The sequence below is a fragment of the Strix uralensis genome, chromosome 5 (assembly GCF_047716275.1).
Source record: "Strix uralensis isolate ZFMK-TIS-50842 chromosome 5, bStrUra1, whole genome shotgun sequence".
NCBI classification, from domain to species: domain Eukaryota; kingdom Metazoa; phylum Chordata; class Aves; order Strigiformes; family Strigidae; genus Strix; species Strix uralensis.
Genome location: NC_133976.1, coordinates 82,165,529 through 82,193,396, shown reverse-complemented (window position 1 = coordinate 82,193,396; position 27,868 = coordinate 82,165,529). Strand labels below are relative to the sequence as shown.

General features: G+C 48.7%; 1 protein-coding gene across 1 annotated transcript; it reads right to left on the bottom strand.

Annotated features, from left to right (window-relative positions):
* Positions 1 to 85: 85 nt before the first annotated feature.
* On the bottom strand, positions 86 to 24,093 carry LOC141944803 (alpha-2-macroglobulin-like protein 1). Its single transcript, XM_074871985.1, has 35 exons — positions 24,035 to 24,093; positions 23,078 to 23,261; positions 21,972 to 22,134; positions 21,364 to 21,416; positions 19,329 to 19,349; positions 18,674 to 18,833; positions 18,162 to 18,246; positions 16,202 to 16,313; positions 15,078 to 15,192; positions 14,594 to 14,703; positions 13,955 to 14,122; positions 13,488 to 13,718; positions 12,914 to 12,977; positions 12,385 to 12,530; positions 11,938 to 12,087; positions 11,545 to 11,697; positions 10,479 to 10,563; positions 9,566 to 9,680; positions 8,660 to 8,885; positions 8,403 to 8,529; positions 7,695 to 7,816; positions 7,113 to 7,167; positions 6,410 to 6,493; positions 5,172 to 5,348; positions 4,951 to 5,032; positions 3,995 to 4,151; positions 3,681 to 3,755; positions 3,126 to 3,288; positions 2,498 to 2,712; positions 2,144 to 2,359; positions 1,907 to 2,031; positions 1,495 to 1,585; positions 678 to 746; positions 260 to 362; positions 86 to 126 (listed from the first exon to the last, which is right to left on the bottom strand). The coding sequence occupies exons 1-35, from the start codon at positions 24,091 to 24,093 to the stop codon at positions 86 to 88; spliced, it is 4,302 nt and encodes a 1,433-aa protein (XP_074728086.1).
* Positions 24,094 to 27,868: the final 3,775 nt, after the last annotated feature.

The window sequence follows — 27,868 nt, the reverse complement described above, 5'->3', positions numbered from 1 at the left end:
CTTTTCTTACATTCCCTCTCTCCCACCCAGGACCCATCATTTCATGATGCCACTGTTTGTGTCACTCAGGGACTTGATGCCTACCTCAACTACAGACAGCACTGTATTCAGCCAAGGCTCGCTCCTCTGCAAAAGGAAATGAGGAAGTCAATTGCACACAAGTGCACACACAAAAAGAAGAGTGTACAACACCTTTTCCCAGCCAGAGAACTGGGAACCCACCTCCCAACCCCAGAGTAGGAGGGAATCTCCAACCCACCTGGCTGGTAGTAATCGTAGACTTTGATGCTGGCTGGTTTCAGGTTCTTCATCTGAATTACTTGTTCCAGTTGCAGAATGAAAGTCTGAGATTCATCATTGAGCTTGTGGAAGTGGGAAAAAATTAGCAAGGAAGGGGAGAAAGAACTCATTACATCTTCATCTTCCCTAGCCTGAATGTTTTCATGCACTAAATCTCTCTAATCCATTAGAGATTCTGGATTTCAGAAATGGAGTATGTGTGAGGAATAGCAAACGCTAACGCAACAGCAATGAAACTGGGCAAGCTTCCTCTGCCCACAGTTCTACCGGTGCTCTTTCCCCACGCTATAGCCCAGCCTTGGGCTTCTCAAACAGCTCCTTCTGCTCTGGCTTTTTGCTCTTGCTGTGTCAAACCAAATGCGTTTGTTCCCACTTACCTTCTCCAGATATATGTAGACCACATCAGTTTTCACTTCTATTTTCTTAACAATGGTTCTGCGCTCCAGCTGGGATAGGAAACAATAACACAAGGAAATTTGTAAGCACTTTTCTTAGAGTTTCCTGACCTGAAGGAGCCACTGTTGTATTGAAGGGATGGTGTGGAGCTGGACTCTCTGTGGAAGTGTCTTTCTCACGCATAAGGGTTTTAGTGGTTGTATCCTTGGTAGTCCCTTCTGGACATCCCTTGTGAGCATCTCGGGGATGAACTATGCTGTCCCTGCTCAGTTAGAGGAATCTCCCACTCTGAGGACAAAAGGCTGTGTGGATAATACATAGGACTGATGCATTGGTCAGCAAAGAGGTACAGGCATCAGTAAAGATTCTTTTTATATCATCTCACTGACTGCTAGACTGTTCTTAAAGAACTGCCCGAGGGTTGTGCAAATAATTAATCTTTAAGTTTTATGGCTTAATTGGAAAAAAAAAATCTTTTTGGCTAGAACTAGAGTGTCTCTAAGAAATCTTGTCTTAGAATTGCTGGCAAACAAATCCTGGTGTTTAGCACACCCTGCAGCACATTTTATTCCTGGCCCAAGACAGAATAGTGTTAGTGGGAGAAGCTGAACCACCTCTGATCTGTAGCCAACCCTTGTGGGCCCTGTATGGAAATGAGAGGTTTTGGTTCAATTACAACAGCAAAGGACCCCTGCTAATTTGGTTACCTCATGGCCTGAAATGAACAGTTCACAACAGGAGCAAGCAGGTGGGACCCATTCACCACAGCTGCTTTTTTTAAAATTCCAGAGTCCTTACCAATATCCTGGATCTGGGAGCCAGGACAAATCCAGACAGCAGGGAGACCTCCACAATCACCATGTTGGATGTGACTCTGCTCCCAATGTAGCTGAAGAAGAAGAAACAGTCAGAGGGTCTGATTCCGTGAGAATAGTGCCCTCCCAGCCCCTCTTCCCTCCAGCACCTACCCTGTGTGCAGGACCCTGAGCCAGGTAGCCCACCCAGGACTGGGGACACGGCAGCCACTGCTCCCTGCCGCAAGAGGTAGCCAGCACCTTCCTTCCCCCTACCCCTTCCACCTACTAAATTCACCCTCTGTCCTGTCTGCCCCAAGTGCCAGGTCCCTCCATCGCAGCCCTGAGGCTTTCCCAGATGTTGTCCCCCAAGAACAGCCAGTCTTGCTGGAGGAGGGAACAACCCTTGGGGTCACCTGACAAGGATGCGGACGGTGAGGACACGGGCATTGGCCTGGCTACAGTTGGTCAGCTCTGTGTTGACACGCAGAGTGAAGGTTACAGCAGCCCGTGGGGGAGGCTCATGGTACCTCAGCACTGTCTGCAGGATGAGGGCCAGGAGGGGAAAAGACAGCTCAGGCATGATCTCATGCAGGGAGAAGAGGCAGAGTCCTCCACCTCTCCTCTCTCCCACGCTCGTCCCACCACCTCACCTGAGTGAAGACACAGGTGCTGCCATGGACCTGCACCAGGAGCTGCCCTGGGACCTCTGTCAGTGCTGCCTGCTGCACCAGCAGCCGCTTCTGGCGGTTGACTTGGAAAGCCTTCCCAAAGCCCCTCTGGGACTTCACCCTCACAAGCGCCTGGCCTGATGGGCTGAATGTCCTTGCTGCATATTTTGCTAAAGCTTGCAAGGCAACAACTGTGTCCTAGAAAGGGAGAGACAGTCACCCCTCTGAAAGCATCAGCTCTAATGAAGCTGACTTGGAGCAGGAAGACCTCAAGAGGACTTGCCCTGCCAACATTGGGTATAAAAGTAGAGCAATCCACAGGGAGCTACTTGTTACCTGGGTGGAGGCAAAGCCCCCGTAGGCATTCTGCTGACGGGTCAGCCACGCCACAATACCAGCTGCGGTCGTCATGTCACCTGCATGCACCCGTGGCTTCGAGAGGTACGCCAGGAGCACGTAGGCTGTCAACTCTATGTCTACCGACTGAGTATCAGGCCAGATGTCTGTGGAAGCCAGAGAGCTTGGCTTGGGGCTCCAGTGGATCTGTCCTCCTGCGGAAGGAAAAGGAGGATGGAGGTTATATGGAGAAGATGTAATTGGGGGTTCACAGAAAACAAAACCCAGAGTGCTTTCAGGGCTCCTTCAGCTCATTCTCTGTACTCAGGCCAGGATCGTTTTCTTCAGTTTATTCTCCAGGGCTTCATCTGGTATTACCTCACAGATTCCTACCTCCTCCCTCAAGAGGATCTTGAAATCCTCCAGGCTGAGGAAACCCTTTCTGATGTCACCCTCACAGCTTGTGAAATAACTTATTGTATTTTCAGTCATGCAGTGCAGTTACTGCACAAATACAAGGAATATGTACAAATACATATGTTATTTTTAACCACTCTAGCTGGGCATACGTCACTCCAGAACCCAGCAGGTGAAAACAAGAAGCGTTACCCCAAACAGCAGTCAGCACCTGATTTGATGGCCTGTTCCTCCAGTTTGTACAGCAGCTCCTGGGTTGTCTCATAGTCCCCAGCCAGGGCAAAGGCATAGGCCAGCACGGCTTCTGTGTAGATGTTAGTGATGTTGTGAACCACCTGCTGCAGGCAGCGGAGGGTAGTTTGCACCAGTTTTCCCTGTGTTGGGAGAAGAGACACGTGCCAAACTCTGACAGGGGCAAAACAGGGGGCAGGGGAGTTCATTCCAGGGAGCTGGACTATGTCTTCGTGATGTAGCTCCAGAGAAACCCATTAAATCACACACTCTCTTGACGAACCATGCCGCGCAGCCCCAGTGTGCACTGAGAGCCATAGCCACCAAACACTATTGCACCGTGCCAGTTTTACCACAATGTCTCTTTTGACGCATGAATTCACAGTTTGGCCAAACTTTGGCTCCCTTTCAGCAGCCCGCTATACATTCCTGGCCTGGAGAATACCAGCATTTTGAGCTGTTGTATCACCACAGCGGTGCCCAGGGGTGGAAGCATACAGGAGAGCTGGAGGGAGCCAGACCGTAGCGTGCTCACCTTCAGCGGCTGACCCAGCTCCAGCAGTGCTGCAGCAACATACGCCCCCAGTGAGATTTCATCGTCCACGCTGCCCTGTGAAGGGAATGCACCTTTCACTCTCTAACTGGTGTTTGGAGGGCGCAGGCAGTGACTCCCCAGAAGGAAAAGCATTCTTTTCGTGTTCCCCGCCCCATACTCTGCTCTTTTTAAGGCTGGTTGCATGGGTTGCAGGAGTGACTTTCCAGGATCCTCTGGGATCCCACAATCTTTTGCTGTCACATCATCTGTCCAGCCATTCCCCAGCTGTGTTGCCTGGCTTGGCCCTCATTTACCTTTAGGGAAGAGTGAAAGTGGCTCCCTTTGGTGGCAAAGCAGCCACTGGGAAGCTGGTTTTGCTCTAGCCAGCGTAGGGCATCCTGGACATTCTTGTCATCTACATAGATGTATTTTCTGGCTTGGCTGAAACTCTTGACTACAAAAGCTGTCAGCCTAGGAAGAGGAGGAGTTGTGAGAGAAAGAGAAACACAAAAAAGGCAAAGAGAAAGTTGAAGGCCTCCTGGTGTTTGTCCCTGAAGTTAACCCTGACATAGCAGGGTGCCAAAAAAGAGTCATTTTCATACAGAAAGGCAAGCTAAAAGTGGAAATGGTCCACAGGACCCAAGTGACTCCTCTCCCTCAGCCTGGCTCCACAAAAGTACTACTCATGTACTACTGCTTTACCCGGTCGTTTCACAGGTGAAAAACTTCTTATCCCTTCTACTTTTACCCATTGCACCTCATCTCTCCCAGATACCTAAAAACAGTCCTTCATTCCCCCTTTTCTTTCCCCCTTCCTTTCTTCATTTCTCCCATCCCAGACACCACAGGGTCAAGCTGGGCCAGTGCAGCTCTTTCAAACTCTCCCAAGCAACACCCACCCTGGGGAGACCATTTTTTTATTGCTCTTCCCTGATCTACCTCCAGTCTGTATGTACCCCTCTTGGCTGCTGGGACACCACCAGCAGTACCCAGTGTTGTCTGTGGGGCAATAGCAGGGCCACAGAGACAAAATGGGACCTCCTGCCCCTCCAGCACCACATCTTCATTGTTTCACTTTTCCAGAAAATCTGCTGCCCTGCCTCACTGCTTTTTCAAGTGGCTCAAGTCCCTCAATCTGTCTCCCTGACAGAGAGCTCCTGGGGTCTCCATCCAAAAGAAGAAGCACACATCCTATCATCTTTCCTAGGCACATTAGCTTCTCTGGCCCAAACAGGAAAAATCAGGAGTGAGGGATATTCGCAGCACTTACCAAGTGTTCCCTTCCCCATCCTGCTGCCCAAAGACACTGTAGGACCCATCTCTGTGCCTATAAAGCAGCTGCATCTGGTACCCTGGGGAGATGGGAACAGTGATTAATCAGTACAGTAGCACAGAGGGGCCAACACTGACAGAATGAGTGCAAGGGCAAGAACTATTTGTAGGTCGAACACAAGGGAAGGCCGAGGGGCAAGGTGGCTCTGTTGTACTTGCCATTGCGCAGGAATCCTGTTGCCCTCTCCTTGATCTCAGGGGTCAGCTGCCTCGTCTTCTCCAGGTACTGCAGCACATAGACAATGGGGGCAAACAGCACCATGTTCTGCTCCCCACAGCCGTGGGGCATCTGCACCAGGCGGTCCAGGTTCTGCAGTGCCACCCCTATGAGGTCACCTACCCAAGGGTGTAAGAAACAAAGCAAGTATGAATATGATTTGAGGTGCTTCTCAGACAGGCAGCGGATAATAGTGCTTTATCTCAGCACAGGAGGAAAACACTGGAGAGAGGAGGAAAGAGGAGTAAGCAAGAGTGCAGGATGGAGAGTGGTGACTGCTTTGCCTCTTCCCAGTCTGGCATCGTGAAGCAGGGTGACTAAACTATGGAGTCCTTGAGGAACTTTATCAGCTTTTGCAGTCTGAAGGGCTCTAACCATAACAAGTACCATTTGTAAAAAGCTGTGAGCAGAGCTGCAGTTGCTCAGTGTGTGTCGTACAGACTGACAAATATAAAAGCACTTAGGGAAAACTTGAGATGTTTCTGGTCTTTAGCCAGGCCTGTTCTACCTGGCCATATGTCAGGCATCAAAATGTCAGTAAGACAGCAGGGGTGCTAGACAGATGGTGTGAAGGTGTCCATATGTCCTCCAGCCAGCCAGAAAAGCCTTGTATTTAGTTTCTTCCTCTGGGGCTCTGTTGCATAATATCCATGGCTACTTATGCCAGGCCTGGCTTCATAACAATTCTGGCACTGGTGCAAATGAGCCCAGTGCAAAGAAGTGTATTGAATGGTAGGTATGTCTGGTCCCAGTAGCCTCTCCAAAGTGTTCTTTTGCAACTTAGTAATGCTGAGAAGGATATCTTTTCTCCAGGAGCTTCCGTTGTAGCGGCAAAACTTAACAGGGAGACAAGATGGTTATGAGCTTTGCTGATTGTATCTACACAGAATTAGCCAGGGTCCCAAAATCCCAGTAAAAATAATGGCTTACAGTCTCTGCTCCAAAGTCCTAGCTAGAAAAATAAGAATTATTCTCCTCTTCAAATTACTTTTCCCATGAAAGTCTAAGTGCTAATCCAAAAATCCGAAAGCCTGGTGTTGGCAAACATTGCAGAGAATAGAAACACAGAATCCTCTCTTTTGAGCAGCTTCATGTCAGATGGATCCTCTGACACCATCACCAAGTTAAGCCTTCCTCATCTGTAACAGCAGTCAGTGAGCCCACAATAGAAATCATTTACCTGAGATGGAAATGGAAGCCCTGGCAGATCGCTTTACTACATTGTCAGGGAGGCGAAGGGACACAGGTTCTTCAGCCGTGTTTCCTGATAATGAGAGGATGAAGGTGTAGCATGAAAAATCAAGCCAAATCATCTAACCAGAGAGACAAGACTGGCCCAGATAAATGGGACACTGCCTACACCCCACTCACACAGACTGCTCCCTACAGTCTGTCCCAGCCATCACACCAAGCTCCATCACCTGGAAACTTTTCAGATTAGAAGAGACACAAGAGCTGGCAGCCAGGTTGAGGGCTCACCAAGCCTCACAGCTCAATTCACTACACTTCACAAGTTTCACAAGCATCACAGTTGGTCATCACTCAGCAGGGGGATGTGCTGAAGAGACTTGCAGCGTTGCAGGGACAGGGTGGGAGGGTTGGAGCAGTTCCCACTGGTGACTATCAAGCCACAGGAACGCCCAGGGGCTGCAGTGTGGCAAGGAGACTACAAAGCAGGATTTTGCTACCTATATTCAGTGGCAAATTCAGTAGGGCAGCACATGTGGAATAATATTTTTTGTTCTTTCCTGTCTAATATGAAGTGAAATTTCCTATGTGAAAAATCATTTGAAAATATTCTTTCATCAGACCTCCCACAGTTCAGTCCTACTCTCAGGTCTAGTTATTTCAGGCTGCAGAACCCATTCAGACTGTCCACATACCTCCTCTCGGGCACAGAAGGGAGCTGTAAGACTTCTCCACTAACACACCTTCTGGCTGCCAGGGCAGGAACATGAACATGGGACAGGAGAAACAAGAATACACACAAAATTCCCAAACAGCAACACACAAAATTCCCAAACAGCAGCAAAATTTCAGAGCAAGTTCAGGTCTGAATTCAGTGGTTGGTCCCAAGGCTGTCAGGGACTCTATCCTCCTCACCTTTGGCAGGTCTGCACTGAAGCTGCCTGCTTCACTGCTCAAGAGAGCAAGAGCAAGCCTGAGGGATGGGGCGCTCTGGTCAGTGAGCATATACAAAATCTCATGTACAGCGGGTGACTGAGCAGGGAAAGGTACAGGGAGAAACACAGACATGGTGTATGAATGCAGCTTAAGAAAGAATATCCCAAGAAGGGAATAGGCTTGGCTAGGTCCTGGGGGGAACAAAGCAAACTGAGCCACAGTCTTGGTATGCTAACGCTGGCCAAAAAATGATGAGAGAAAACCATTTAGGCCAGCTCAGCCTCCCTTCCCCCAGGGGCAGACATACTCAGAGAGAGAAGTAAACCTGCTCTCATACTGACCTGGACCAGCAAGTGTTTGACCAGCATATGCCTCCGCCTCATGGTAGCTGGCAAGGGCTTCCTGCCTCCACACCGTGACGTGGTGTCCAGTACCTCTATCCTCACTGTGATATTCAGACTCCCTAGCAAATAAATTGAACAGAGCCTATTTATTTAACTTGTGGCCAAATGGAGTCAACTTGCTTTAACTGATAGTTGTCTGAGATGCTTTGGGTGGCTGATCTTCATAGGCTCAGCGGTTTGGTCGGTAAAGGTGAGCCAGCAAGTACCAATGGCTTGTTCAGACACCCTAAGCATGAGGGAACTAAGTAACGTCTCCCCAACAGTGACTTCATTGCACTAAATATGACTGTATCAACGGAAAATCCAACAGCCCCTTGGACCCAGTGTTCCCTTCCCATTGCATAAGAAGCACAGCACCAGCAACACAAGGTTCTCCCACCCACATCCATGCAGTCCCTTCCTCCCAAGCTGGTCCCACAGCTATCTCTTCGAGAGTTCTCCATGCCACTCATTCAGTTTCTGCCCTCCCTGATGAACCTCAGAAGAGTGAAAGAAAGCAGACACGATGGATCACATGTTTGAATCACTAAAAACAAGCTTTGGGATCCAGAGGAAGCAAGGCTCTGCCAGCTTCTCTAGACCTCCCACTCCCTCTCACTTCAGTTTTAGGGTTCCCCATCACCACTCCCATTTTTGCTTCTGTACCCAGCTGGACTGCTGTCACATTCCACGTGAAGGTCTTGGACTCCTCCAGACACAGACACTCCTTGTCCCTGCAGGTCCGACATGGTTCTACCTGGAAGTCTGAGGATTTAACCAAGGCCACGTGGATCTGAGGGAATGACAGATGCAGGCAAGTAACCGGCAAACTCAGGAGAGATGGCTTTGGCATGATGCACTCTAAAACTGGAGGGCATGGTAGGCCTGTCCCCCACAGTGTTACCTGTGGCACAGGCACACACCTGTACGCACTGCTGCAGGTAGTTGAAGACAGTAGCTTTCAGCACGAAGGTCTCTCCTCGAATGACAGAATACGGCAGCGTCACATCCACAAAGAAGGGCTGGACTGTTCTGAGGCTCGTGGATGGGGCAAGGCCAAATCCCCTCCCAGCCAAGCAGAACATGTTGACTTTCCACTCTGCGGCAGCAGCAGGTGTTGTGACCAGGACACTCCTGCTGCCGTTGGAGCTGAGAGGAAGAGAACACTTGCATGAAGAAATTCATCCCGCTCTGCTGCAATGAGGAGGGCTCATGGCCCTGGGTGAGGGAGGTTATGCAGGTCCTCTTGCTCAGATCAACCTCTGATATATTACCAAAGGCCTCTGTTACAGTGGCTCACAGCAAGGCAGCTCCCAGCAGTTTGTTCCCTAAAGCCATAAACCCTGCCTAAACGCCATCAGTAATGGCTTTACACCCTTCTCCTGAGCAAGACACTGCCCAAGCATTCCAGCTCTGTACACTCAGTCAACAACATGATGTTCTGGAAAGCAGCAGCACCATATCCTCCTGAGTGCTGATCCATCAGGCTTAATCTAAGCACTGTGGCAACAAGGACTACAAATTTAGCTGGTGCACCCACCAGATTGAGAAGTTAGTAGAATGTACCCCAATGTGTGAAGAGAGGATACTTAGCGGTTTGGTTTTGAAGTGTATTGCTCTTCTCTAAACCTGTGTAGACTTCAGTTCTGCACCTCAAAGTCTACTAGTTCTTCAGTTTGACACACTACAAATGCAGGGAAGAGCCACAAATTCACACGCAGACCTCTCTTTACAGCTATGGCTGGACTTTTGCACAAATGCAAGTCAGCCAAGACCCAATAACAGAGAGTTCATCCTTCTGTCCATTTGTAAAGTCTGACATCACTTACCCAACTGAGAACAGATTCCAAATCCAAGTTTCAGGGAAATAGTGGTGAAGTCTTCCATGGGTCGTAAATTGGGGTTGTTCCTTAGTGATTCTTTGGTCTTCTGTAGAAGGCCCCCCTGAAAGAAAGAATAAGGAGTCCCACCAGAGTAGGAGAGGTGAACCCTGCCAAATATAGACAACCCAGCACTGGGCCAAGAGGCAAAGCAAACAGTAAGAGAGACATGGGAAGAGACTGGCAGAGGAAAATACAAGGGCGTGGGCTGATTTGTCAGAAGAGGGAAAATAGGAAGGGGAAAGAGAGTGGTAACAGGAGAACCATCTTGCAGTGAGCTGGTTGCAAGTTTTCCAAGACATGGTTAGACAAAGCCCCTTGCTGACCTGACCCAGAGTTGGTGCTAAAGAGATTAGGGACCTTCAGAGAGCCATTTTCTGTAATTCTGTAACAATTCTATAACAATACTGCGTGCTTGTCTGTAGAAAACTCTCAGTCTTCTGCAAGCAATGGTTTAAATATCAGCAGGCATGTAAGCCAGCTTAGTATGATTATCTAGTGCAAACTGAGACAGAGAGGAAGGAAGTGACTGTCCCTGCAGCCACAGGTGGGGACTGAAGCCAGGTCCCAGCACAGCCTGTGGGGTGGTCACTGGGAAACAGATCCTGGCCCACGCTTGGGTTTGCTTGTGCCAGGAAAGGGAATGTCATCCATTAACATAAAGGAACATCCAGGTAGTGACATTCTTCAGAGTCCTTTTTATAGGGACTGGGTCTTTCCTGCTGAGGTTGCTGGGCTGGGCAGCTAGGCTGTGGCAGCAGCATCCGTTGCTCCTCAGAGAGCCAATATCCAACCCCAGAGATCAGAGGGCTCTTCCATCTGGGTGACCTCATGTCCCAGGTAGGCTGAAAGTGCAGCTCACCCACAGTCAGCTTCCTATCTGCCCGATGAAAGCACTGAGACGTCTTCTTGATTACAAGGTTTGAGAAGATTTTCAGCCCCATGTTCTGTTAGGAAAAGAAGGAGGGCAGGGGAGGCAGAAAAGCATCTGTGAGTGGGGAATAGTGGCCACTGCTCTTCAAAATTACTCAGAAAACCACCAGGGCCAGGACGGCCCAGTCCTCAGGCAGCCCAGAACAACACTGGCCCCAAGCAGACACAGTGCTGAGGGAGGCATGGCACAGCCTCTCCGATCCCTTTTTTCTCAGGAGGTCACTAAACCACCACCTCTCTTCTGGGGGACACTGGGATGTCCTGCTCCTCTCAATGCATTTCCAGTGGCAAGGGCACAGAGGAGAGGTGTTAGAGTCCTGTCCCGTCCCCTCACACACGTTGGAGGGAATAGCGGGATGAAATCTGCCCTCTGAAGTCATACAGAGGTGTGACGGGAAGCACACATTCAGCCCCTGGGGCTGTGACATGGGCCTGTCCACAAGCACAAGAGATGTCCCTATGCTGTCAAAGAGCCTCCAAGGATGTGTCTCTATTGCTAAATAAAAGAGTACAGGGTCTGATCCCCAGGTCCAAGGCCAAATGGCACTGACTGTCTTGCATCCATGAAGCTTAAGGCTAGTCCGTTCTAGATGAGATCTGCCTTAAAGACAACAAGAGCTCTGCCTGGGAACAGCCCAAAGCAGTGCCAGAGCGCAGACTAACAACTAAGCCATGTCAATAATCTATGGTATAATGCTTGGGATCATTAATGCTGTAGACAAACAGTACACAGCCCAGGACCTCATTCCTAAGCCCAAAAAGCTGGGTTTTACTTGTCCAGGATCTCATCATCTTGCTTTCTGCATCTGTGGAGCGGAATACAGGTGTTCACACTCATAATGTGATTGTACGTCTCTTGAGACAGCACAGCTAGGTCAGGACAGACCAGCAGGAGCTGTCTGGAGAAGGCAAGGCCTTCTCAGTCTGCTTGGGGAGAAAGATACCTCAGATGCTCATAACTTCGACAGCTTTGGGAAAAGTCACAAGGTGATTACCCAGAAAAGGTTAAAGATGTCAGGCTGAAAGGAATGCTGTGGCCTCCCTCGTAGCAGAGATGACGTGGACTGGGGCTGAACACAGTGATCGGAATGCTCTTCTACTTGGGCAGGGTAGCCGTGTCGGTAGGCAGCAGGGAACAAACCATAGACCTAGGGAAACTCACAGGCAGGGAAGAATTGGGCAAGGAGCAGATACCTCCAAATGCTTCGCTCCACCCTCCCCTAGTATACATATCTGTTCCTGCCCATCTCCCTAGGCAGACTCTGCTTTCTCCTCCACACAAAGATCTCCTATCCATTAGCCTCCAGCTCCCCTTGCCGCAGCCCCTGCCTGCCTCCCCTAGTTGATCCATGACTCCTGTTTTTTTGCCTGGTTGCACAGACACTCACCATTTGGCTTGTCAGCTCACTCTCCAGTCTCATGGAGAACATATTTTCATTCACTGCTTGTACTGCACACAGGGATCCAGGGGCTGCCTGCAGCTGGAGCTGCACTGTTGACCCTGGGTGGGCTTCTTTAGTTGTGAATCCTACCTTGACCTTGAGCAGCACACCAGGAAAAGAAATATGGAAAAGAGAGAAAAAGGAGTGAGGAGGCTGACGGACAGGTGGCACAGACAGAAGGAGGGAGACGAGTTGGAGTCTTCCCTGCTCAGCCACTGCTATGAACACAAGTCACTACTGAAGCTTTTCTGGTCCCGGGGCACTGTGCTGCAGACATTCCCTTCCTCTCTTCTCCCCCTCTCTTCTCTTTTTGAAGGATCTGAGGGTCTCCTTCCCTCAGGCTTGCTAACTCCTGCTTGTCAGCTCTCCCCCAGCCGCAGGAGTAAGTCTCACCTCATTTTCAAAGCACAAGGCAACATCAAAACGGATGCTGTCAGCTGTTACCCCTCCATTGGGGAAGATGGCATACACCACTAAGGAAGGTGATGGGGTGAAGTCAGCAGTGAAGGTCAAGGGGATGGAGAAGGAACCCTTCAACACTGAGGAAGGAAAGGCAAAGTGTTTTCATCACAGCCGCACCAAGACCTCCTTCTGCCCTCCTTTTTTCTGCTTTATAATCCCACAATGTCAAAACAATTCCTGCTGCTGCTCTGTCTGCCCTCTCCCTCCTTTCTCTGACCATGTGTTCCATCTTCCCACATGTCCTCCCAGTTTCTCTTGCCATCACTGTTTCCCTTGTTCTATCTTTACAGCCTCTTCCAGCTGATGCAATTTCTTCCTCAGTCTCCCTTTGTCCTGTTCACTGGCTGCCCAGGACCTATAGATTCAGGGAATTTGGGAGAAACTCTGGCAGCTCTCACTGTCTGACCTAGAAACTCACTGGGTGCAACTTTTTCCCATTGTCCAACTTCCATAGACTTACTGTTCAGCTTCCCGACCTGGACACTCCTCTGGCCCCTAACAAGAATTCCAGCCTTTCCAGTGACCTGCGGGAGGAGGGACTCAGGATGAGCAGACTGCTCTTCACCACTGGAGCGCAGTCACACTCACCCATGTGCATCTTGCTCTCCTAAGCAACCTCAGAAACAAGCTGTGGGTCCAATCCAACCCCACACCTCGGGTCCAGCAGATTTGCAGACATCACAGTGTGGGAGGAGAAGCTTTAACATGTGAGATACAGTTTTAAAGACAGACAAGTTTGACAGCAGACTCTGCACAAGACACCTCCCACTGCAGCCTTGGCAGAGGCTAAGGGGGCGATGGGCTGCAAAGGTAGAAGCCTCCTCCCATCCATGGAGGTCACTGGGACACTGATACCAGGATCACACTGTGGCCAGGCTGAGCTCTACTGGATGTAGACTTCACCCAGTTCTCCAAGAACAAGTTTTTCCTGTCACCCCTCCAGGGATGATCTAAATTACACCCTCAACATTTCACTGGGGTCTGGTCCCATCAGTGCAGCCTTTCCCCCCAGGTTCTCTACTACCCTTACTCACATAATATGCAAAACCTATACGGCTGGTGTCTTCTCCCAGGTCATCCCGACTGAGCGTGAAGGTCACCTGGACATTCTGTTTCAGCCCACAAGGTAGTGTTTCTGTGAGTGGGTGTATGTCCAGGAAGCTCTTGGTTGTGACGTGGAAGGGCTGCAGGTAATGGTAAGCGTTTGTGTAACTGAAGTCATTCTTTTGAGGTGTGTGTGTGAGATCCTCCAGCGTGAACCTTCCCTGAGAGGGGATCAGAGACACACAGAAATCAAGAATTTCATGCTTCAGTGCTTTGTTAGGATATCATCAGCTTGGTTTGGGAAAGGCTGTGCTTGGTGCCTTCCTGCTGGCTCTGCACAGGCAGAGCTTTGTGGGGAGCCCAGGCCTGGGCTGGCAGGGGGGCTGCAGGGCAGGAGTGGGGAGCACTGGCAGAGCTCAAGGATTCTCACTTTCCTCTATTCAGAGGCAGGATTTACCTCCAAAGACACTGATGAGCTGTTCCAGGCAGTTGTGTCCAGGTTGAACGATGCTATTCCGCTGTCATCTGTGATGTATGTTTTGATAAACCGACGCCTCATGAACTTTATAATGAGGTAAACTTTTCTATTTTTCATACTATTTCCATAGTGATCCTGAAGCTTAATCTGGTGACAACAGGGTGAGACAGAAAAGCCAAAGTGAGATATTTCTTCCAGTGTCATACCCAAAACTTTCCTCCATCTGACAAACATAGAGCCTCCGGTGTAGGCGGCCTTAACTTCAGGCTGGCCCCAAGAAGACAGACCTATAAAACTTCCTTATCTCTAAATTTAAGATGAAAGTGATTAAAACCTGTCTGCTCCAAAAGGTGTGTGTGGCTAGAGCATGAGGAGCTCATATCCTAGCGAACAGGTGAGACACCCTTGCATCCCAGCACCCCTGCTGAGATATCACTCATTGCTCTCAGCTGGAGGTGTAAACACATCAGGGAAACTGAAATGCAGAAACTGGAGCTGCACTGTCAAGTAATGTGTCACACTGCAAGGTAAAGTACTCTCTCTGAAGAACAGAAAATTATTTGGGTCAGCAAAATTTACTAGCCAGTGGGGAGTGAAGAAGCAAGGGAAAAAAATCACCTTCCCCCTGTAGGGTACTCCAGGAATGTAATATGCATTTGGTGTCTCAAACACTGCCCTTGGAGCTGTCCTGGAGACGAGGATTTGTCTGGAGGTGTTGATCTGAACCCCTGTTGGAATGCAGAGTCCAAGGGAAGCAGGATCAGTATCGGAGATGACCACCACACCCTAGTTGAATCTCACTTTGTTATTCCCAGCCTTTCCTTCCCAACACCAGCACCCTTCAGGGTTTGGAGGCTGTTCCTGGGGCAGCTCCTTCATTAGTTAAGATGTCTCCAAACCCCTTTGTGGCCTCAGGGACCATGATCCCAGCCACACCTCATCCACCTACTGCTGGCAGAGTCCTTGGGCAGAACCGCTCTCTGTGTCCTGTGATGGTCCCAGCACCAGGTGCAAGAGAGGGGCAGGTGTGCCTACTCTGACCCTCACACCCCCAGAATGGTCCCTCTTGTCCTTGCACCTTCCCTGATGAGCCCCTGGGTACCTGTGCCCATCTCCAGGAGAGAGGCTTCTGCATAGAGCTTGCTGTCTTCCTCACTGGGAGCCAGGTTGAAGACTGACATGCTTACAGAGGGGGTGAAGCACCCCTTGCTCATGGTCTGCAATAGGAAGTGGTAGACGTTATTTGGGGCTGGGGAGAAGGGAATGAGTTAGACGTACAAGGTATTAGTCATTCTGTCATAACTACTGACTGCAACAAGTCATAATGCTGACTCATATATAGATAGATATGGTTCACATTTTAAATTCTGTATTTTCTATTTTATATGCATGAATACATGTAATTCATATTTTAGAAATATAAAACAAAACACGTGTCACAGTTTTATTAAAGTTACAATGTTGGCAACTTTCCAGCTTTAGTAGAAAACTGAAGATTGCACTAGCTGGATCACAGAGCAAATATATGAGTATTTTAATAGATCTAGCTAGAAGAAATGCAAAATCAAATGAAAACTCAAAGTAACGAATCATTTCCAGAGCTGGAAGATTACAACTACCGTAACAAGTCATAATGACAAATCATAAAGCATGAAAAGTTTTCAACCATGTATGTACAAGGGAAGAGCCCAGCTATGAAATATGTTGTTAGGAACAGGAAGATGTAATAACAAAAATATAAAAATATGCAATATATAACTATATAAAAATATAAAATGAAGTATAAAAGCCACTGTGTGATTTGGCTATGGAATTAACCATATCTCCACCATACGCTAGTGTCCTTGCGCAGCTCCAGGATAGGTTCACCGTAACAGGGTAATTTTGCACCTGAGAAAGCTCTATTAATTGTTGTTTCTTACATTGCATCAATTTCTGGCAAGTTATGCTTCTCTCAGAACTCTAAATCTTTCTGTGAAATTCCTCTTTTCTAGTCCCTATCATTAATAAGCAAAGTTACAAAGAAGAACTTTTGGACACAAAGGCTTCTCAGTTGGTCTGGGCAACAATAATTGCATTACTAGAATAAAAACAATTATTTTGTCTACATTACAGAGGTTGGCAAACCTTCCCTATGTAACAGTTCATTCTGTTCACTCAGCCCTTGACACTCAGTCCTGTGTGGTGTTGCTTCATTACCCAAGTATCTTCCAGGATTTTACTCACCGGCCCGCTGTATTCCCTACAGATGTCCTTGCTGGCATTTGGAGGATGCCTCCTTGTCTTCTGGCACAAAGTCACCCTCATGGTCCCTTGCACTGCTTTCCCGTAGCTGTACCTGCAGGGAGAACGCCAGAGGAGCTGTCGAGCAGAGGCACTGTGTGTGTTCTTCTGAGCATGTTGCTCCACACAAGTGGCCTTCCTGATGAAGGTCTTAATGCAGCTGGCAAGCAGGCAGGCATAAATGAAAATATAGCACATTGTGTACTTTGGGAGTGCAAGAGCACAGTCCTGTGTCCAACAGAGGCAGAAACAAAGCACAGGCGGGAAAGGACCCACACTCTCCGAAGCTCATCCACTTCTGGATGCTTGCTGTCCTGGAATTGCAGGCAGACACAGAGAGCTGACCTGAGCCGATGTGTCCTCGCAGCTCGGAGCAGCACCCAGTGCAGATATTAGCTCAGAATCACAGAATCACAGAATCATCTAGGTTGGAAAAGACCTTGAAGATCATCTAGTCCAACCATTAACCTAACATTGGCAGTTCCCAACTACACCATATCTCTAAGCGCTATGTCGACCCTACTCTTAAACCCCTCCAGGGATGGGGACTCCACCACCTCCCTGGGCAGCCCATTCCAACGCCTAACAACCCCTCTGTAAAGAAATACTTCCTAATATCCAGTCTAAACCTTCCCTGGCGCAACTTGAGGCCATTCCCTCTTGTCCTATCGCTTATTACTTGGTTAAAGAGACTCATCCCCAGCTCTCTGCACCCTCCTTTCAGGTAGCTGTAGAGGGCGATGAGGTCTCCCCTCAGCCTCCTCTTCTCCAGACTAAACAACCCCAGTTCCCTCAGCTGTTCCTCGTAGGACCTGTGCTCCAGACCCTGCACCAGCTTTGTTGCCCTTCTCTGGGCACACTCGAGTAATTCAATGTCATTTTTTCAGGTGTGAAAACAGCAGAAACCTGCGTCCCTGCAGACAGCAACAGCAAGTGCATGGTATGGCAGTAATAGACCTACAGAGTGGCCTCAGACCTGCCTCACTATGGGCTTATCTCATGATTTGGACTCTCATTTCCATCTTCAGACCTGCTCTGCTGGTTTTGCAAGGTACAGCAGACACGTGCCCTTGTGAGGGCAGACATTTCCGCTGCCTGCCTTGCTGCCTTTCCCTGCTTTGACTCCTCTCTGGCTTTCCCTTTGGAGTAATGCTCCTGTCAGTAACAGGAAGACATCTACGACGCACCCTGGGGATGTGGAGTGCTGTCCTGTTTTCTACTAGAGCTTCATATGGTCTAATTTTAAAAGTCCCAATTAATGAGAAATTATGTCAGACCAGCAGCAAAGAGACATAAAAAGTCTCTGGACAACCCAGCCCCAAATACAAATGAGCTCACCCCCTTTATCTGTCTACAAAATGCTTTCTGGATCATTTTCCTTCCTCCTTTGTGCTTATATCACCTGAGGTCATGCCTTCCTTCACACCCTCATCCGCTCACTTTTTCTGCTAATGACTACATAGCTAGAGAGACCCACCTGCTGCTTCTAAGAAGGTAGTAAGTTCAGCAGCATGTAAGTGAGAAGGAACAGCATAACCTTCTAAAGAAACACCAGATCCTGCTCCTTTACCTCAGCAGATCAGTCCCATATTAGATATGTGCTTTCCCCTACATAAGGTCTTTTAAGGCTGGACACACACAGCTTCCAGAGCAGGGTATCGCTTGCCTAGGGCAAGTGTCCCTATAGCTGGATGGTCTCTCCCAAGTGTGGCTTGTGCACCTCTTCCCCAGGGAAGAACCCATCAGTTTGACTCTTGCACTAGTTGGGATTCTTCAAAAGGAACGACTGTGTTTGGCCCTTCTTGAGCCACTTCTCCTTGACGGATTCAAGAGACAGGAGACATATAGAAGGAGAGACACAGTTTTGATGAGCTCTTTCCTTTCCCCTGAACATCCTCCTTACCTGCCACACACACGCAGTGGGAAAGTTTTATCTGAAGCATAAATCTGAGCTGGTCCCTCGAAGAAAACATCAAACTTTTGCAACACTGGAACAAAACCCACAAAGTTACTCCATCAGAGGCAACAGACTACCTAGACATGGGATTACAGAAGGGAAGTGTGCGTTCAGGTAAGGTTGGAGTCCCATGAAGGAACAGGTTCATGAGGTAAAAGCAAGGACTAATTAAAAACAGGGAAAACAAAGAAAGAATCCCCTTTTCCCCCAACATACAGTCTCACAGAGGTATTTAGTGTATTCTCATTCTGTGCCAGCCTAGTTGTTAGCAGACACCTTCTCCAGCAATCTCCAGCACAATCTCCCTTGTGTTAATTTCTGATATTACCCACCCTATAGATTAATCTCAGCTCTCAGACAGTAAATCCTAGTTTATAATGTTTGCCTATATATTGTTTTACAGAGAGAAACAAGCAATTTTTTCGATCCCATTCTTTGTTCTCCATATTCCATCTTACCGCGTTCCTCCACCTTAAAGGTACTGGACACTTTTGGGTTCACCACACTGATGGTGTAAGTCCCCAGAGAGAGTTCAGCAGCTAATTGGAAAGAGAGATCTGCAATGCCCTGTTTTGGTCTCACATCCAGCCACTGGCCAATGCGGTTTTGGCTTGGGTCCTGCAGTCCAAAGGAAGGAAAGAAGAGGCAGTCATCAGCAACACCTGCTATTCTCTACCCAGAGCCCACTGGATGCGAAGGCATTTCAGAAGCTTTCACAGGTTCCTGATGTTTTTTCCCCCAGATGGTGCCGAAGTGACCTGAGTGCTGGAGCATCAACAGAGGAGAACCCAACCCAGCCAGGGTTACTCTACTCTGTACTGCCATTGAAAAAGAAGCTGTGAAAGGTCCTGACATTTAGACTCTCCAGTCTTACATAAAGATGAATTATAAGAGTTAGCTAAAGCCTGGCTGGCATTCCTGAATGTAGAAATGGATGGAAGCTGAACTATTTGGAAGGTCAATGCCTGTTGAGAAGAAGCGTGTGGGCAGAGTATGCACGTGCATGTGTATACACCGACCCTAAGAAAACTTCACTCAGTAAGACAGCAGCCTAGGTATTATCCATACTGAAATACCTTTCCTCATAACACCTGGGGAGTCTGAAACACCCACCTGGAGTTCCACCACGGCATACTGCAAAGCAAACAGACAGCAATGTCAGAAACTGGCACGACAGAGCAATTTGCATTTAAACTTATCTTACCCACCTAGCCCGTGTGCTGTGACACCTCCAGTCCCAAACATTACAATACAAGGAGCTTGATCCTACCAAAAACAGGAGGATGGCTTTGAAATAGTAATGAAAATATGTAGCATAAAAATCTGTGCTGTTCTCTGGATTTGCTTTTTGATCCCTGAATTTTTACGATACAGTTTGACAGATACTCTACAACGGTGAAAGCTAGAATTTACTATATAAAAAAGGAGAAAAGTAGAGACACTCACAAATACCATCATCCCAAGTTCACAAATATCAAAAGGCATCAGTTTTGTAACATAAATCCCAAGAATTAGAAAAACTGCATCACCTATAGGAAGAATACACCCCATATTTTCCTGTAAAATCCCTGGCCTAGGAGGTGAGGCTTGGAGATATGAATTACTGCTGACTGCAGCTGACAGTAACAGGGAGGGACAACGAAGGACATACTTCAGCCCTTCTAGGCCTATTAATTCTGTATTTGTTCCTGTATCACTGCAGCTATCAGCCAGGAGGCAGTGGTGGTGAAGGACATGTGATTTGGGAGCAGGAGGCTAAGGAGGCAGGAGCAGGGGCTCAGAAGAGTAACTGGTCTGTAAACAGAAGGCCACGTGTAATTTGCATTATTCATCATTCTAAGCTTTCATACAAGTTATCACAGGCAGCTCTGTTTTCACTAAAATGGAAAAAAATAGTACAGGTTAGCTATTTTCATAACTTGAATCTAATGTCAGTGCTAAAACAAAACATGCGTGTTATCTCCAACCCATCTAATTTACAAACTCTATATTATAGCTTTAACACTGCAGCGTACTCAAGCCTGATAATAGCTTTGGTTAAACATGACCTCTTTAGAGTTTTTATCACAGCATTATTAACCATTATGTTAATTTACTTATACTCACACATAGACATCAAACATTTACAGTCAAATACCTCATGAACCAATTGTAGTCATGGAAGCAAATGTATTGTTTACTCTATTATCTAATATAAGAGATATGACTTCTCTGTTGGGAGGAGAAAGGAATGTGTGATCCTAGGCCCTTATGAATAGCCCAAAAAAGAGGAAATGAAGTCAGCAATAAAGAAGCTGGAAGGATCTCGCCCTTTATTTCAGTCTGGAGGGATTTGATCCAACTCTCTGCTCACGTGTGCCCTTCAGTATTTATTTGCTATGGCATGAATTCCTGTTGGCTCTCCCTAAATTGCTTGAGGACAGGGGAGTGTGAAATAGCTGTAGCTGCTGCCTGCAGGTATAATTGCTTGCTGTAGAAAGATGCTAGTCTTGCAGTTTTCTGGCTAGCACGTATGCAAGTCCCTGGCAACTTCTCACTCCCCTGACATGGGGAGAATGAGCTGCTGCCAGCAGCAAGTCAGTATAATTTGCTTATACTGTTTTCTCTCTTTTCTTTTTTTATGATCCCTTCATGCGTATCCTTTCCCATATCAATTGATTTTTCTTGAAACTTTGCAGATGCGTCACAGCTTGCTTCAGACCCTCCTGCCACCACCCTTAGGTGCAATGCACTCCACAAATCGCTGAGCTTTCCAGAGCTGTGGGAGGGGAGCTTCGGGTCTGGCCGAGTCTGTACCCAACTTGCCTTGTAACTGTGCCCGTGGCCAGCAGCAGGGGAGCAGGTGCCCACGGCTCCAAGGCTGCCCTGTACTGATTCATCTAGCTGGGAGTGCGGGCACGCTCCCCAGATACCACCAGCAGCGCCAACCCTCCCACTGGCCAGCAGCCATCCTGTGAGAGAGACAGCACAGCCCTTGGCAAACGGGCATTGCTCTTCCAATTTAGTGTAGTAGAGGGTTGGCGTTGGCCACTCTGTGTGCTGCAGGAATTGGGACTGACGCAGCCTCCGCGGTGTGGGGCTGGCAGAGGAGGCAAAACTGGCAGAGGGAGCCTCGAGGCTTCCTCACCTCCACTCAGATGGGCTTTACCTTGCTGTTAACAGGAGAAAAATCTTGGGTCAACGTCACAATCCGGAATTTCACTGAAGGGAGAAAATGGAGAAGAGCACATTACAGAGATGGAGTGCTTTTAGGAATGGACCTGCCCTGCACTTGTCTCACCCCAAAATCACAGCTCCACACACAGCCCTACGGCTGCCCTGCAGCCCTTAACCCTTGCTCAGCCCTGCTCACTGCCTCTTTCCCCCAAATGCATGGCAGCAGCACAGCAGCCAGCCTCACAGTTTAGGGTCTTTCCCATGGGCAACACCCGGAGTTACCCTTACGCTTCCTTGCCTGCAGTGTGAGCAGACCAGTCCTACCCGGCCCTGGCTGAGAAGACCCACGTTCAGGTCTGCTCCCTCTTCCGAGCCAGCTCTGCTCCTAGAAAGTGTAAGACTGACCCTTCCAGTCCCCTCCTGCTCCCAAAACATGGTGCATGGATACTTCACTTCAGAAGGCAGCAGACAGCTTCCCTCTCTGGCCCCATGGAGGTTGCATGGCTCAAAGCACTCAGCATGCCACTCACGAGAAGTTGGGAATAAAGTCCAGGCAGGTCAAGGCAGGGGAACTGTCAGGGTGCTCCATGCAGCGCTCACCTGTCTGTCCCGGGTTATAGATGGGTTTATCCATCTGGATGAAGGTGCCTGTGCCAGCCCTGTGGATCAGAACTTGCTTCTCTTCGTTTGCACTGAAGTAGTGGCCGTTGGAGATGCGCAGGTGGACAGTGCCCACCTCCTGGCTGCCTGCAGGTTGGGGGACCTAGGACACAAAAGAGGAGCCACCAGGTTAGCAGGCAGGAGGAGAGGACAAGATGGCATCAGTGCTCTTCTCCTCGATCCTGCTGCATCGTGAGGCCAGCCGCTTCTCCACCTTACTCTGAAGGCCAGCACAGAGTGTCCCCTCAGTGACTGAGGGCTGAGTCTGTGGAAACACAGAGGACAACTCCTTTGCACTTGGGACAAATCTTGGACAAGAGGAAAAGGGAGCCTGTTCTGGCACAGAATTGTGTCTGCCCCTTCACAGGGACACTGTTAGAGCCTGCATGGAGTGAGACGGAGAAGACTTAACCCAAGGTAAGAAAAGGTCTATGTCAATGAGAAATCTGTGTCCTAGAGTGGGTCATGGAGGCTGAAATCCATTCATTCATCGGTGCAAAACAAGAAAATAAGGTTCATGACTTTGGCAGATCAGAAAGACTTGTGCTGAGCTTGTGTGCACACCCTCACATGCCTTTCCTAGTCCTCCAGCACATTTTCCAGCCCTAAAAGAGAAGTTTGGAGGGAAGCAGGCATGATGGAAGGCTGAGATGAAAGTCTGGCTTTTCCTGCATCACGATTCACAGACAGCACCCTGTGACAGTGCTTCCTGCTCAGAGGAGAGAATGAGCTGTACAGCTGCCATTTGGGTGCTTCTAAACATCTCCATCCTCCCCAGTCCTTTGGTGCCTGGCTAGGCAGCCTTCCCTCGGTGTGCCACAGGGTGGATTGTGAGATACCCAGCAGGAGCAGCATCATGCAGACAGACAAAGGCAGGGAGCAAAGACACCAGGCTCAAACTAAACACTCTCCCTGAATGTGCACTCACTCCTTTCCATGCCCTCTCTCCTCCTGTCATCCTCCTTCTCTCTAGTGAGAGAAGTCATGAGCCAAAAGAACATGCTGGGAGATGCCAGCTAGAGCTCCCTGCCAAGAACGATCCTGACCTGAAATTTGGAGCACTCAAAGATCCAGTTGTTCCGGACGACCTTGCGGTAGAGGCTGAGGTTGCCAGATGGATGCACAAGAGTTAAGGCCACACGAATAGGCTTCTCCACCCCCCGGAGGTCCAAGCACACCCTCTGGGAAGATGGGTAGGGCAGGGCAGCTGGAACGATGATCAAGTACCTCCTGCATTGGGGAAACAAGGCATCAGATTCTGGGAGCAGTTTCACCCACTCTTGACACTAATACTCTGAGGAAGCAAGAGGGTTTACCACCTCTCTGGGAGCAAGAGGTGCTGCTGTGCTGGAGTAGGAGGGACAGATTAACAATGAGAGTATGAACCTCTCACAGGGGTGATGGAAGGTATATGGTTAATTTCAGATAAATACAAGAGAAATGCTTTCAGGTGACATCAGGTCACACTGGTGTGTACATGGTTTTGGAGGATGCTACAGTAGTGCAGAGAAACACATGCAGTAGAGCCATCTCTCCTTCTGCAAAGGGAGCCATTCTTAGGTGTTCCCCGTACACATGGAAACACAACAGTCCAGCCCCTCAACAGAAAAGGATTCACCCTTCTTGCTTTGAGACAGCTCCTCAACTACCTTGGCAGCAGCCTCGTTCCTGCTTAATCATCTCCAGCCCTGCAACCCTTTTCATTTGCCCTTCCCTTTACCCTACACCTTTCCCTTTAGCCTGCCTCAGACTGCAGCTCCTCACTCTTCTTGTTCCCACCACCAGTCCTCACCCAGTTCTTGTACTACACCGATATCCATGGGAGAGGTTTCCACCTTCAGGAGGATCCCGTGTTCATAACAAGGCTTGTGGCATGCTGTGTACCACCCCATATTTATCCCTTCCAGGAGATGACTCGCAGGGTCTCATGCTCTCTCCCAGCTATCCTGGCCCCTCCCTCAGCATCACAACTATCAATCACCAGATTTTTAAACGGCACTTACGGTTGTGCCACTATCCCCAGGGTGTAGAGCAGGCAGCTCAGGAGGAAGGGAGTCCACATTTTCATGGGAGACCCCCAGAGAGGTCGATTCCTCTGGAGGGCCTGTCAGGAGAGAAGGTAGGGTGCAGCTTCTCTCCTTCCAAAGTCTCCAGGCCACCTGCTATTGTTGCTGTGTGTCCCAGGAAGCAGACAAGAAGCCCCAAAGTTTCCTTTCTTCTGCCTCATTCCTGTGTTTATAGTGCTGCAGGCACAGGGTTGTACCATTCAGGATGTTCCCCAGCCAATCCAAGTCTTTTTGGACTCCAGCCTCTCTGCTCTCCTACTCCCCTGTGGATGGCCCAGCATCATTCAGACAAATTTACTTTTTATTTTGCTAAGCACCAGCCTGTTTCCTGTTCACTGCACTGACCCTGCTCCCTGTGCCAGTTGCAGCCCCAATCCCATTGTTTTGCCTCCAGCGGGATTGTCCCACAACCCTTTGACATGTGCACTCAGCTGGAGCTTGCGGTGAACTCTGGTGGTCATGCTGTCCTCAAGCTTTCTGAGTTTGCAGCTCCCGGGGCAGGTCTCAGTCTTGAACTGGACATCAGGCTTTGTATAGAATAAGTATATATGCACAGTGCTCTGCTCCTTCGCGGAGCACTGCCTTACCCAGGAGGACAGCACGGAGAGCAGGCAGAGCTGCAGCCCTCACCTTATCTCCGCCCTACAGCTATTTCAGTTTGAAGAGGAAATCTAACAGCTTCAGTTCCCTCCAGTGGTATCACACAGTCCTCTGCAGTCCAGTTAGGGTCAACTTACACACATCCCCGCTGGTGGAAATGAGGGTTGAACATCAGTCAGGCTGGTCCTATGGGGTTTTTCTCTAGCTACCAAGAGACTGTGGCTCTAGCCCTAGGTGATGGGAACACACACTATCTAGTTTGGGAGCTTCTTTCCATGTGCTAATTTTACAGTCTACAGATTATACTGAACTTTGCCTTGAGCATCTTACCATAATTGAAAAGGAAATCTGGTTCTTGAAACTACTTATTCTTAAAATAAGGCAGTTGTTCTATTTTAGTGTAATGGCCATTTCATATCAAAATGCACCACTAATTTATCTTCTAGTACCAAACTGAGCTCTTAAATATGTAGGGCCTAGTAATACTTTCCTTTTCTTTAGGAAAGACTGATATATAACAAGGAAATTAGGGTTTGGGGCTTTTTTTTTTAACGTCCCCACCACACACACACAGCAGGCAGATACAAATCCTCTCTCTCCTTTTTCTCCACCACCCCACCCCCCCCCACCCCCCCACCTCCCCGGGCTTTGTTCAGCTCAGAGGTGCTGGTGCCAACGGCTGAGAAAAAGGTGTAAGTGCACCTGGATAAACAAGCGAACAGGAACTGGAGCAAGAACGTGAATCACTCTCCAACACTAGGCTGTCCTTTGTTTTTTTTCATGGGTCTCAAAAAGTACAGGCAGTGCCTGCTGAACAGTTCCAGCTAACATTTGTTCATTGTAGATCCACAGCAGTTCTAGGGACAGCCAGATCCCTCGTAACAGCACAGGGGCTCAAAATGGCAAAGGTATCAAGAGTCTTGGCTCCTACTGACTCCAGCAGCTGTTTTATGAGAGTGGACACATAAGCACCTCTGAAGTTCTGGACTCAGCAGTGATTGAAAACCTACATTCTGAACAATCAGCCCAATTCAACTCCCAGACAATGAAGAAGAATGAAATAAATGTTGGAGCAGCAAAAAACAAAAGTCACAGGCTTGGTGTTCATGATTCATCTGACCCAGCCCCATCTCCACCTCCCGTTACCAGCATGGTGACCAGCTGCCGGTGGCCAGGAGGCACTCGGGAAGTGAGCACCTCTTAGCAGGGCTCTGCACCCTCTGGAACTCAGGGCAGGGCACGGGGTACCTGGCTGCTGTCTTGTGCTGAGATCCTTCCCCAGTCCACAGACCCATTGATTGCTTGGCCCTGGGACAGGCAAGAGGTACACAAGGAGTTGAGGCTGGATCTGTGTCCCTGAAGGCAGGCAGTCCTCAGTGCTCAAGCAGCAGAGCTGATTACAAGCCAGATGGAAGCACATGTACCACCAAGACTCCAGGCTGAATCACCGCAACCCTTCAATTTTGGGAAGGATAAACAAATGAGTGTGATGTTTGACACCTCCTGCTCTAAGCAGAGGTGGAAGTTTAGGCCACAGAGAAATCAATGTGTTGTTCCCATCTTTAAATTCTCCTGGAAGACAGCCACTTTCCTCCACCAAATGCTCTCTAGTAGCCAGATACCGCAGGTACTACAGTTTAAGTCCAAGAAAGAATATTTTGAAGGACCCAGAAGAGATATGAAGAAAATGAGCATAGAAATTGCAATGGATATTGAGTCAAACATGCCACTATGTGCGATTTTTACACAAAGTGTGTACATATACACGTATGAATGGGGGTTTTCTCTGTGTGAACTCCTCCTGCAATAATGGGCTTACGCATGAGCTACCCCTCCTGTGGTCAGTAAGGAGGAGGTAGAATACATGTGTGTGTATGACCACTACAGTAGTTGATTTCTCAGTAAATCTCTGTTCCAGGGACTTTTATCAGACCTGTTGCCTGTGCTTTGCTAAGCACTGCAAAACAGATGATAAGAACATGGTGGCATTGGCAGCAATAAGCGGGGTCCCTCCTGCTCTGTGAGAGCCCTAGCTCTAACCAATGGTGCTCTCCAAGTACCAATACCAGGTGTAGGCCTGACTAGCTCCAGTTCTGCGTTTTGATATCAGCAAGGACAAACATTGCCAGGGGTAAAGGCAAGGGGAAGAGGAGACATTTGCAAAGAAAGCCACACTATCTGAAAAGTTGGTTTTAAAAAGTTTCAGGGAAAGTAGTATTCTGTCAAAAACCCTGTGGGGTCTGCATTGCTCACAGACTGCTGAGGAAATTGAATAAAGAAAAGGAAAAAACACCTGTTTAAACAAAGGTGCAGAAGGAGGGAGACCGTGACACCTGGAATGAAGCCAACCTCAGCACAGCCACTTCTGGCACTGCACGAGGCACTGGTAACACCTAACTGCTGTGGTGAATTTATGCATTCCTTCTGGTCCTGTTAACCTGCACACGAAGCACAGAGCAGGCTTTCAGGAGCCTGCCTTGCTGGCACATCTCCTCAGTGCGTTATGGAGAGTGATCGTTCTTAAGCAAAATAAATTGCAATGCCTGTGTCTTTGCCTCATAGAGCGGACTTGCTGAGACTTCAGGCTTACTCTGGAACTTCAAAGTTGAAATTTAAACACACTTTCCAAATCCCTCCCTTTAAACCACCACAAAACCCAGCCTTGCTGCAGGGTCTGGTCTGAAGGACTTTCAGGGCTGTAGCCAAATCCAGACCCTCAACTCCCACCCCCCTCCCAGACCTTCCACTCCTCAGCCTGACTTTACGCTTAGCCATCACACTCTCACAGCCAGCTCTAGCAAGAGTCAGTGGAGACCTACCTATCTATACAGGGACATAGCACTGCCAAGCTTGAAGATCCCAGATCACGAGCTGGAGTTCCTTAAAGCATGAGGATTAATTTAAAAAGCAGTGATAGATGTTGAATTTTCACATACGCTTTGGTTGCCGAATTGCCCTTGCACTTCCTTGTCATGTAACAAAGACCCTGTTTGCTCTCCAGTAGCTCATTAGGGGGGAGAGCTCAACCCTGGGGCACCATCCCTACCTGACAACTCATGATTGAATTGTGCAAGATTCGGCTTCACAGGAAGTGCAGAAACTAAAATTACTCCCTGCCCTCTTTCTATGCTAGGAGGACAGAGGCTAATCTGTGAGATACACAGCAGGGTA